This window comes from Pezoporus occidentalis, unplaced genomic scaffold, assembly GCF_034315485.1.
Source record: "Pezoporus occidentalis ecotype Australia unplaced genomic scaffold, CSIRO_AGI_Poc_V1 ctg82, whole genome shotgun sequence".
Classification (NCBI taxonomy): Eukaryota; Metazoa; Chordata; class Aves; order Psittaciformes; family Psittacidae; genus Pezoporus; species Pezoporus occidentalis.
The window spans coordinates 2697041-2709126 of NW_026916181.1; the positions used below are offsets into that span (position 1 = coordinate 2697041).

The following is a 12086-nucleotide window of genomic DNA, read 5'->3' on the forward strand; positions in this document are numbered from 1 at the left end:
TGCCCGAATCACCCCGTCCTCCATCTGTCTCCGACAAAAACATCCTGGCTTGCTTCACAGAGATTTTGGAGGGAGCAGCAGGCAGAATGATGGGCACAGCATTTTAAATACTGGTCTTTCTCTCATGCCATATCCCTCTACCTTGAGACAAATGAAACCACCATTTGTGTGGTTTCACAAAATGCATGCCCACCACACAATGGATGGACACAGCTCAAGTTGCTACAAGGTCCAGACCTCAAGAGCAGACCTCCTAACTTTGCTTACTTTATAATATTCTTCCAATTAAAGACAAGCTGCAGCTGAAGACATCAATGAAACTTGTACAGCCAGCTGCAGAAGAGAACTGAAACAGGGATCCAATACAAAGACTTTTTTGCTTTAAAAACTTGTTCTGCCTGTTTGTTTTGTTCCTCATTATCTCCAACACCTTTCCCTTCCTTTACCTCCACCTAACATTCTTCTAGCAAAGTTGCTGTCAGGATTTAAACAATTCTTTGGAGCTACAGAACATGAGGCTCAGACATTATGCTATCCAGTCTAATACTGCATTTAATTTATCTTTTGTGCTCTATTCTGAGTAAGATAAACTTCAAATGAGCTCCCATTTTTGTATGAGAGCTGTACCATTCTTGCCCATTTTCAGTCTATCTCTAGGTATCTCTAAGAGGAAAAAAAATAATCTGAGAGTAGAATAAAAAGAGGAAGCACCACAGAAAGACCTCAAAAAAATGAGGTACATACTGCACCTTCCACAGTTCATAGTGTTATGAAGCTATTCTGAATCTTCAGAAATTATCTAGAGCACATCACATTCTGGGATTTGAGCTCTGACAAGATGAGCTTTAAGAAGTTAATACATAAGGATATCAACAAATTTATTTCACATAACCAGATAGCTAAAAGCTGCTGCTCACTAGAGCCAGATGTTAAAATGCTGCCTGGAAAGTCTTGCTGGAGTCTTTGAATGAATTGGAAAAGAGTTATTTCATGTTAAAAGGGAGAGGCTTCACTGGTATAGATAGTTCAGGATATATTGTAAATCACTGAGCACCCAGTTATAAAAGACCAGGAGAGCACCAACAGACACTTATGTGAAGAATGTATTTTGAAACACACACCAATTCCTGTAATAACCCAATCAAGATTAATCTGCAGTTTACAGCTGAAAAATCTCTGAGGAACAGTGCAGACCAAAAAACCCCACCAAATCCTTGCTACTAGTACTCTTTTTGAAAAAGCTAAGTCCTGCTTAACTGAAAAAAAAAACAACAACAAAACTCAAAAAAACAAAACAAAAAACAAAACCCCCCAAAACCAAAACCACCCTTAAAAAATGGGCTGGAAGGTGCTACATTATACCCAGACATTCTTTTGTAAGTGCTGCCCCTTTGATTTCACAGATCTCCAACCAAACAATGCCAGTATTTCTATGGGACCATCATATTCCCTTTTAGTCCTTCATTAGCTAAAAATGAAGAAGTTTTCTCAGATTTAAAAGATGGTTATTTCCTCTGATCTCTGCAGCACTTCTATGAACCTGAAATATACTCAAAGTTTTATTATAGATAAGCAACATTTTATATAAGAAAAAGTTTCAATATATTCAGCTTTATGTAGTGTCCCAAGTCAAACATCACTATCATACTGTGCAGTGACATTAATTTAAATATGTCTCCTGACAAATCCTAGCACCCTGATAATCCTAAAGAATTGCATATCACATTTGTGTAACTTCAGTGACCTCTTGATAGTCTCAGCCTTGTCAATCACTTCTACCTAAAGGAGTCCCACATTAGGGACCAGAAGTTTTTGTTCCATAAATTCAGTTAGCATTCTCTAATCATGTATTATCGCCACTATCCTAACTCAGACAGCTACAGAATACCACACTATTTCCTGCTATGCATTATTCAAACATTCTTCAGGTCTAACAAGTCTCAGCTTTGTTTTCCCCAGGAAAATAAAGATCAGCACTATTATTATGATGTGGATTATACTTGTATAACAAATAATAATTCTAAGAAATAAGAAGTCTTAAATATGAGCATGCTACTTACCCGAGCACAAGCAAAGGAAGTTTTTACAAGTCTTCGGACATATGTCTGAGAAGAGTTGAAACATAATTCGACCAACTAAAAGGTTAAAAAAAAAAAAATTAAGAGTTTTATAACTCATAATAAGACTTCACATAAATAAGCATAGTTTGAATATAAAATTTTCCCATAAATTTTTTATCAATTTTTATTATTTTTATCAATAAATTTATTTTATCAAGCAGAAAGCATCTCAAATATGCATACATTAAAACAAGCAGCAGGAAAGAACAACACCATAACAAAAAAATGAAGATTGATATCATTACATCTAATTTTATTTAAAATCCTAATTATTCCATTTTGATTTGAAAGACAAACTTACTTATTAAAATTTTTTATCCTGCCTATTCCTGTTTTGAAAACATGTGCCATAAATACAGGTCCTCAGAGACTGGAGTAATTCCCCCGCTCCCATGTACTATATTTATACAAGTAAGTTAATAGTAACATTATCACAGCTTCCTCTGTGGCAGTTACCTAAAAAGCCCAACTGACTTAGTCCCATACTGTGTTAAGGACTAGAGATACATCAGCACTCTTCGCCTGAAATCCTCTCAGTTTAACAACAAACAAAAAAGATGAACCAAAATACAAAAGGCAGGCAAAACGCCAACAACAATTTTAGCATTTACATTCCACTTGCCAGGTACTATGAGCCACATACTACCTTCTGCCTATGCAAAGTGGGCAGACTAATTCTCTCAGTCCAGCTACCCCCATGCTACTGGTGGTAGTTATGCTACGTACCTTCCAAGACGATTAAGTACTGCTGAAGAGTGCTTTCATATATACTGGGTTAGAACTGATTCACATTTTCTTTTATATTCCAAGATACTGGGGTGTATGTTGCTAAAGAAAAATACCCAAAAAACCCATATGAAAGCTTCAAAAAATATGTAACTAGCAAATAGGAAGCTGCTAAATAAGTCATAAATAAGCCACACTGTCAACCAGCATTACAAGGAGACCAGAAATAATCTGTTAATGAGCACTACACTCTAGTGGCGTGCACTGGTAAGACTTCAAAGATTTTTTTATTTTCCTTCTGCCCTGGGTTCAGCAGTAGCAGTCATTTTTCTCCTTCTTAGTAGCTGGTGCAGTGCTGTGTTTTTGACTTTCAGCCTGGGAACAACGCTGATAACACCGATGGTTTTAGTTGCTTCTAAGTAATGTTTACTCTTACGAAGGAGTTTTTCAGTCTCATGCTCTGCCAGGGAGGAGGGGAAGCCGGGAGGAAGCAGAGACAGGACACCTGACCCAAACTAGCCAAAGGGGTATCCCATACCACAGCATGTCATGCCCAGCATATAAACTGGTGGGAGCTACCCAGAAGGGCTAGATCACTGCTCGGTAGGGCTGGGTATCGGTCAGCGCGTGGTGAGCAGCTGTATTCTCTCCCTTTGTTATTTCCATTATCATTATTATGGCAGCAGTGATTTGTGTTATACCTTAGTTACTGGACTGTTCTGATCTCAACCCCCGAGAGTTACATTCTATCGATTCTCCTCCCCATCCCTTCTGGAGCAGGGGGAGGAAGAGGGGGGGCAGTGAGCAAGCGGCTGTGTGGTTCTGAATTACTGGCTGGGCTTAAACCACGATGCCTTCCACACCCAAAAAAAAAGAAGTTCAAACGCCTTTTATTCAATATTTTGTCATTAAGAAAAATTCTGAGAAGCTCCTAAGAAATTGCATTCAATTTTAAGCCTTTGTCCAAACATACGTAATTGCCAACAAGGTGAACTGTTGGTTAAAAAGGGGGAGAAACAAAATAATACCACCTGTATTTTGCAGTCTTGGATATAAATTCAAGATGCCTTCAGCTGATGAAATGTCTGCATTTCATAGGATTATAAAACAGTTTGGGTTGGAAGGGACCTTAAAGCTCATCCAGTTCCAACCCCCTGCCACAGGCAGGGACACCTTCCACTAGACCAGGTTGCTGCAAGCCACATCGAACCTGACCTTGAACACTGCCAAGGATAGGGCAGCCACAGCTTCTCTGGGCAACCTGTGCCAGGGCCTCACCACCCTCACAGGGAAGAACTTCTTCCTAGTATCCAATCTAAATTTACCCTCTTTCAGCTTAAGGCCATTCCCCCTTGTCCTCTCACTACACGTACTTGTAAGAAGTTCACGAACTACAGTAAGAAGGTTCTCTGAACTTTCTCATTACAGTAGGAAAATCTAAAGAAAATGGTGAGGAACGGTCTCCAAAGAATGAAGAAACAGCAAATATTCAAAGACCTCACATTAAACAGTGGTAGCTGTAACAACCAGTATGAAAAAGCAGCTATTCTCAAGTGAAGAAATGATAACCTATGCAGATTGAAGACTCATGCAGAGAACACAATGGAGTAGACAGTTTAGTAAGTTATCAATTTTCACTAAAAGCACAGTCATTCAGGAGAACAGAAGGCCCATTCCCCCTCTTACAAAAGCGCTGAACAGTGACTAAATACTTTAAAAAGCCACATATACATTTTCTCTTGCATTCACTGTGTGAAATAATATATGCACTTTGCAAAGAAAAGGTCATCACTATCCCCATTATACCAAGAGTAGAGAAATAGAGACGAGCTGCCCTCAGACATAAATTGCAGAAGCCTCTGGCTTGCAAGTTCCTGTCCTACATACAAACCCCACCATATCTAGCATGTGAAGCAGCAAACACCACCACTTCTGTTTTCTGGTTGAAGAATGTCATTTGAAGCTCTTGAAGATGCTAAGGCAGAAGGTGGGAAAAAACATTCATAACTAAGGTGTCATGATTTCAACAGCATCTTAAGCTCATGCTTTGTCAATAATAGCATCTGGTAGCTTCTCCTGCCTTTCAACTCCAACAAACTGCTTGTAATGCACATATCCACAACCAAAAGACTAGAACCAGTTTAAAAGACAAGGACCTCCATATAACCTAAAGTACTGCTTACCCAGTTTATCCGGCTATATAAAATAGTGCCATGTGCTTACAAGACACAAACCACATACTGTGCGTCCATCTGCTGCGTTGCTACCTGTATGTTACCTAAACTGCATCAATACCATTATCACTGAAAGCTTTTCCACTGACAAACAGTCAATTAAATGTGCCAGAGAAAGATCAAACACATTTTCACACCTTGATCTGACAAATACATATGAAACAGCAGCTGTTAATAAAAAAAAAAAAAAAAAATCTGCATAAAAGTTATGCTTAGAACTTACAAATCTTTCTCATCTCTCAAACAAAAAAAATAACAGGAAACATCTAATTTTAAACTTGGAGCTGAGGTAGGTGCTGACATAACACAGATAAAGCATTTGAGATGCTATTCATTTTCTCAGATTTAGACACCTCTTATCTCAAAATGATCCACCTACACTGTATAGAGGAAATTAACAAAAGATTAAGTTATCCCATTAGGGAACAAACTTTCCAGGACTAACAACAAGACAACAAGCAAACAAACAGATTGCTAAGAAGAGGTATTCAAGTAGGTGAAGTTTGCTTACAACCTACCCTGACTCTTCGATTGGTCTTGGCCAAGAGATGAACCTGCAGAGATGCCTCACTATAAATTAAAACTAAAAACATTAGGATTATATTTTTAACAATGAAACTCTCATCTAACATGAGATGTAAATGTTCCAGTACCACAAGAAAGTTACACAAACTCTTAAATCTTGATTTTAACACATCAACAGGCAGGACATTTATGTAATTTTAGTGTATTCTCAATAGAAGACTGAATCTCACTACCTCACAGCTATGATGATGTGCTCGCCTATAGTACAGTGTAGATTTTAAAGTACGTTACTGTACTTCTTGAGATAGCCAACACCATAGGAATTTATCCAGTCATAACGTAACATCTGCCTATTATTTATAAGTCAATACTTTGATAAAACATTCTTATTTGTTAGAAAACTTTTGACTTTTTAAACAATATTTTTGATAGAAATTAAAGTGATGAAAGAGTATTTACCTTACTGGTAACTACATACAGTAATTGATGTATATATAAAGTCAAAGATGTTTTCAAGTTTGGTTTCACAAAGTGCTGTATGCAGCTAATAAGCTTATAGAAACCTGAAAGCATTACAATCAGAAATAATCCAGTTCCAGGACTATTTTCAAATCAAAAGATGAGAGGTTTTTTCTTGTGTTTTTGAACACACGATCAATTTTTCAGCTGAGGAAGAACTAGTACTTGATTCAAATTAAGTGGTAAAAATTAAGGGTAGGAATGTCCATGCTATATTGTGCTGAGGGCTTCTGCTGGCAAAGTCTAATAAAATCAGTGAATTAAAATGTTTATTCAGTGATTTCCTCCAGTTTAGCTGCTCAACTTTTCTGAAACAACCTCAGGAGCCATGTAGTACAAACTGTTTTGCTAGATGTTATGTTTAGACCATAAAGGTGTCAATTTCAGACAGACATTCCCAAAATAAATCTTAGCTATTCAAAAATATATTGGGTTTGACTTTTCCCAGTTTCCCAGAGCAAGCCAAGTACGCAGTCACTGAAGCATTTTTTTTTCAGTATATCAACAGGAATATCCTGCTGAAGAGGAAAGCAAGGATTACAACCATTAAAACAGCAATGCACATCCCCTACAGGCTGACTCCAGGATGCCTGTCAGAGGCCAAAAAGCTTAGACAGATCTGCCTGAAAGTTTAAATAATAGCTCACTAAAAAGAATGTATTTTAATGTTATTGATATATTTATCCCTAAATTTGTCAGCACTAAGTCATATAAACTTTAAAAGACTGCGTTAAAGTAGAAATGTAGCTACAGTTTTCAGAAAAATACAAACTTACTGTGGAAAAGGAACAGATTGTAAACACCAGGTAAAACAATGGATGTCACAGTTGCCCTGAGCAGGCATCTATGCCTTGACACATTAATACTTGGTTAATGCTTCCTTACCCCACTTTACACTCTTTTCAAGGAAAGCCTCCATAAACTTACTTCCCCAGCTCTCTACTAAGCCCAGTCTTCCGTAAGTACTACCTGAAGCTCCGCCATTACAGAACTCTGTGGTCTCCACTAAAGCAAACATATTTCAGTACTGCATACAACAAAAATTTACTACCTTACTATATTTCACAGAGATATGCAAGTGAAAGACTGCACTTTTTCTTCTCCTAGCAAAAGAGGCTCATCAGTTAGATCTTCCACTTACTAATCCAATTTGTTCTACACTTCAAAGTAAGTCTTCAGGGTATTTCATTCTGCACTGACAACAACTTTATATGATGACTGGATTACAATTTTTATTAAACCAGTTCCCTCCGAATCTACACCTTAGCTCCCTTACAGGGGTACCCCATACAGAGTGCCCCATTGGCTCCTGCTGTACTACACCTAACTGGATTGAGAACTGTTTTATGGACAAAGTCAAAGTGCTGATCTGTTTTCTGCCAATATACAACTTTTTGCCTTCAAAGGCCTGAAGGTTAATGAGAAGCCAGTTAAGAACAGTTTCTGTCTCCAGGAAGGGTAACAAAATCCCCATAAAGCACCCCTGGTTCTATTAATGCAAGCACAGTACTACAACTTTTGCAGTGGAGCTTATTTCACATAAATTCATAGCAGCAGCAGCTGAAATTCCAAAATATACCAAACTTTTGCCTGAATTGACTAGAAGGAGAGAAGTAATAGAACAGCAGATTGACTGATAAGGGAAGGGGCATACCAAAGGAAGGAAACTGAAACAGAATGAAAAAGTGAGGAAAGGGTTAAACAATAACAAAGGACAGCGGGAGGGGAGGTAATAAACCAAGATGAAAAGGAAAATTCTTCCAAGAATAAGAATGAAAAAAGCAAAAATGAATAAATAATATATTTCATGATGTATAAATCTAGCTGGGGAAGGGTGGGAGGGGAAATGTGTGAAAAAAAAAGAATCTTGGATGGCCACAAGAACTGCTACAGCAGCAGACTCAGACTATGTATGCGATATCCTAGTCAGGCATCTGTTCTAATTATCACAGTATCTGAAAGACTGAAGCTCCACACAGATTTTTGCATCAGAGATTAGAGATAGAATTATTTAAATTGGCATCTGCTGCCATCCCAAGATTCTTGGAATACTGTAAGGTAGTTTACTCCTATGTGCACCCTGTATGCAGCCATATCCATTGGTATGGGGGCCCAAGAGGAGGGAGAGGTGCTGTTGGCGTTAGTATCAAGATAAACACTTATTTCTGATTTATTCTCCCTTTGCTCTTCAAAAACTATGAACCATAATGTGCATTCATAAAAAATGCTTAACAGGCAACTTATTAAAAACAGCCTAAATTTAGACTTAAAAACACAGACGCAAAGCCTTCAAAATTTGCCCCACTGTGTGGGGGAACATTTTTGGACACCAAACTACGCTGTTAAACATGACATGGTTGTGTGTTCTGCAGGTGAAGAGATGTCTCCAATATGTTAAGAGGCATGTCTGCTTATTCTCTGAATTTTGTGGGGAGATGTTAGTTCAGCTGTTCAGTGTAGACAGGGTGGGGGGTATGTCTTATCTCTTGGCTAGCGACAAGATGTAGGACTGATCTTTTGCCCAGTTCTTTCTCCCTACATCTAATAAAAATGAGCCAGCAGATCAGCTTATTGTATTAAAGTCAAATAAACAAAGCCTTAACTTCAAAATCTGCTGGCAGTTTAAAAGTTAAAATGAATACCTCACTAGTATCAGCAGGGAGAGTACATCTCACAGTTAGTGCTTCATGTCATCTGGAAGCACTGCTTTATCATTCCCACTTGATTCAGCTTTTGAAGGTCATCTTACAGCTAGAAGAGCAATGTTTAAGCTTTTTAAATATAACCTTAAATCCTGAGGCATAGTTGCATAGTGAATTCATAAACAGACACCAGAATAAAGTAGCATAACCAGATTACACCTAAGTCCCATACCAATATTTTACAAATTGGCACATTTTCCTGCAAAAATACAAGCCATTAGTCAGGTGCAATGAAACCAGCACGGCTCTGAATTTGATATACACTTTTGAGATCCTTGTTACTTTAAAGGGACAATAAACACTGACAGCCACAAATACAGCCAAAGCCCTCTGTCTACTTCAGGTAACCAAAGCTCTGCACCACCAAGAACACTAACACTGCAATTCCTCTCTGACACCGCTATCAGTCATCAAACCCAAATAGATGTGAGGAAAAACAAGGTAATGTGCTTTCACTCATGATGCACAGCAGAAGGCTGAGGAGACAAGACAGTCAACAAGGGATATAATGAAAGAGCAGGAACACATACATAAAGAGCAGAAGAGAACAGTACAGGGAGAGATTCTTCAGATGGAGAGTCAAAACAAAAAACCCCTAACAATGATTACAAGCAAATGAGATGAATAATGAGTTGTCTTTGCTATAAAGCAATGCCATTAAACTATCATTCCTAAACTGGAAACCTACCCAACGTAAAACCTTTTTAGTAGTCTTATTCATAGTAAAACTAAATTTAAAGACATAGAAAATGTTAAAAGTCCATTTATATTAACTTTTTTCTCTTCAATAAAAGTATTCAGAAAAGGCACATTTAAATAACTCAAACAGGAGTGACACCAGCAACAGATTTATAGATATGCTCTATCTGAAGGCTGAATTCAGAATTCACTGAAGCTTGAATTGAATCTGTCTTTTGAAATGAAAAAGCAAGTTAATGGGTTACAGTTATATTTGAAAGCAACTGAAATTTGAAGTGCAAAGATACAAACTTATTTCAAAGGCTTTCAGAGAAACACTGAAGCAAAAACTGAAAGTGAAAGCATAATGAAGCCATCACATTCCTTAATTTTTCTGAGAGATAGACAGCAGCAATATAAAGCATTTTATGCGAGGCAACTCGGATGCACTAACAAATTCATGTTCAAAGCCATGGGTAAATAAATCTCCACAACCATTTTTACAGAGGGCGGAAAACAGAAGAGGGAATCAAGTACCTATTCCGGGATTAAAATTCACAGTCTGCCCCTAACAGGCAGATTACACTTCCCATAGGGAAAATATGAGTTAAGAGATGGATTTGTTTTAATTATGTTTCTTTTTTGAAGTGGCCACCTGATGAGACATTCTCTGCTTCTACAATCCCATGGTCAATTCTTTATTTACACTCACAAGACTCATTTTAAGCAGGAGGAGGAAAGATTTTTTGCCAGCTGACCTCCTGAGGTCCCTTTCCGATTTTAATTACCGTATGATTAAAATTACTTCTCCGAGTACCTTTCCAGTTTCCTCACGACTTGCCCCAGTTTTCCATAGTTTACAGAACTGTAAAGGTACAATAAACAACCAGGCAGCACTTCTAATAAAGGATGCGCTTTATCTTGAAAATGGTGTTAGCCTCACAGAGCCTCTCACATATGAGACTAAAAATGTGTCTTAAGAGAATAAAAAAACATCCAACACACCGGTAAACATCAAAAGTTACTAAAACTAACTCAGAAATAAGATCAATGGGCAAACTCCTTGATAACGGCTCGAGTACATTAGGGAGGCAAAAATGTGGTAAAACCCATCCCAAACACGACACTTCAGACAAGACTCGTGCCAGAGACACTGGCCTTACCTGGCTCCCGGTTGATCTCTATCTCGAAGAAGCACTGAGGCCGGTCCTGCACCCCCATGGCCGCGGGCAGCCCTGCAGCCCCTCGGCCTCGCCACCTGGACACAAAGAGGAGCCGCGCTGGGAGCCAAGCCCGCCCCGCCGAGGGGTAGCATTACACGGCCGCAGCGCTGCCAGAAACTCCGGGCGACACCTTCCCCTCCCACTCCCCCTTCAGCCGCCGGCAGCGGGGCCGCTGGAGCGCGAGGGCAGGCGGCAGGGCACCGGGAGGAGGCCGGCGGGGGGAAACCACCCCGAGGGGAATTTCCTCCTCTCACAAACATGGGGGAGGTGAACAGGGAGAGGGGGGCACAGCCCCGTCCAGCGCTTGCCTGCCCTACCTATCTCCTACCCCGGGAAGGGGTGCGGCGGCCGCGGCCTTACCTGGCAGCTCCGGCGCTTTGTTCGCTCTCCGCGCCGCACGCCCCGCTCAGCGCCCCCGCCCTCCGCCCCGCTGCCAGGAGGCGCCGCCGGCCCCCAGCGCCATTAGCCGACGGGCTCCACGGCCCGTCCGTCCGCCCCGCCCCGGTACGGCGCAGCACAGCGCGGCCCCGCCTCCAGCTGCTACGGCCCGCCCCTCGCCGCCCCCGCCGCGGTTTCCCGCCGCCTGCTGTGAGGGAACGGGGGCGCGGTGATGGTGGGGTCGGGCGCCCAGTCTCAGGGCTGGGGGCAGCGCTCCCTCCTGAGGGGCGAACCTGCCGTGTCTCCTTTCGTGGCCGGGGGATAGGCACGGTGTGAGGAGTTTACAGCGTTAATAAAATCGTGATCCCCGTGGCGAGCATCCCTCCTCACTGCCCTGACCCCGAGCTGCCATGACCGTGCAGGACGCTGGAGCTAAGCGACCATCTCGCACACGGTGCTTCACCTTTCTAATTTGAGAAGTCTGGGTGGATTTACAGAGATGCCGCCCTCTGAAGGGAAAATCTTTTTGAGAGCACAAAAAAAAAAAAAAGCCCAACCAAAAACTTCGGAGATTTTGTATGAGGGAGTGTTCGCCTTGATGCATGTGTCAGGGCTGTGGTAGGATCGCTCTGGTTTTCTGGCATGAAAACAAGGCTGGCCTGGGGTGATCCCGTCCTTTGCTGAGCCTTAGCTCCGCATAAACTTACAGAGCCTTGCCTTTGGAACTCAAGAAGTGTTTGGAAGCATTCAAGGCCAGGCTGGATGGGGCTTGGAGCAACCTGCTCTAGTGGAAGGTATCCCTGTCCATGGCAGAGGGGTGGAACTGGTTGAGCTTTAAGGTCCTTTACAAACCATTTTGTGATTCTATTCCACAATTCCAGCAATAAGTTTTGTTGCTTTCTAAGCAGTGAGGACATCTTATTCAGTCCTTGCCACACCAGAAGCAAAACATTTCTGAAGCAAAACATTTCAGAATGCTTT

General features: G+C 40.7%; 1 protein-coding gene across 8 annotated transcripts in view; it reads right to left on the reverse strand.

Annotated features, from left to right (window-relative positions):
• The window catches only part of NKTR (natural killer cell triggering receptor), a 51777-nt gene extending 40559 nt beyond the window's left edge, over positions 1–11218 (reverse strand). For 7 of the 8 annotated variants that reach the window (XR_009961825.1, XM_062603926.1, XM_062603925.1 and 4 more), the window contains exons 1-3: positions 11088–11218; positions 10668–10762; positions 2061–2135 (exon numbers count right to left, since the gene is read on the reverse strand). Coding sequence is in view for 7 of the 8 variants with exons in the window: in XM_062603926.1 (XP_062459910.1) it covers positions 2061–2135; positions 10668–10725 (133 nt within the window). In the remaining variant the exon portion in view is untranslated. The remainder of the gene's footprint in view (positions 1–2060; positions 2136–10667; positions 10763–11087) is intronic. The other variant, XM_062603927.1, reaches the window with a different exon arrangement.
• Positions 11219–12086: the final 868 nt, after the last annotated feature.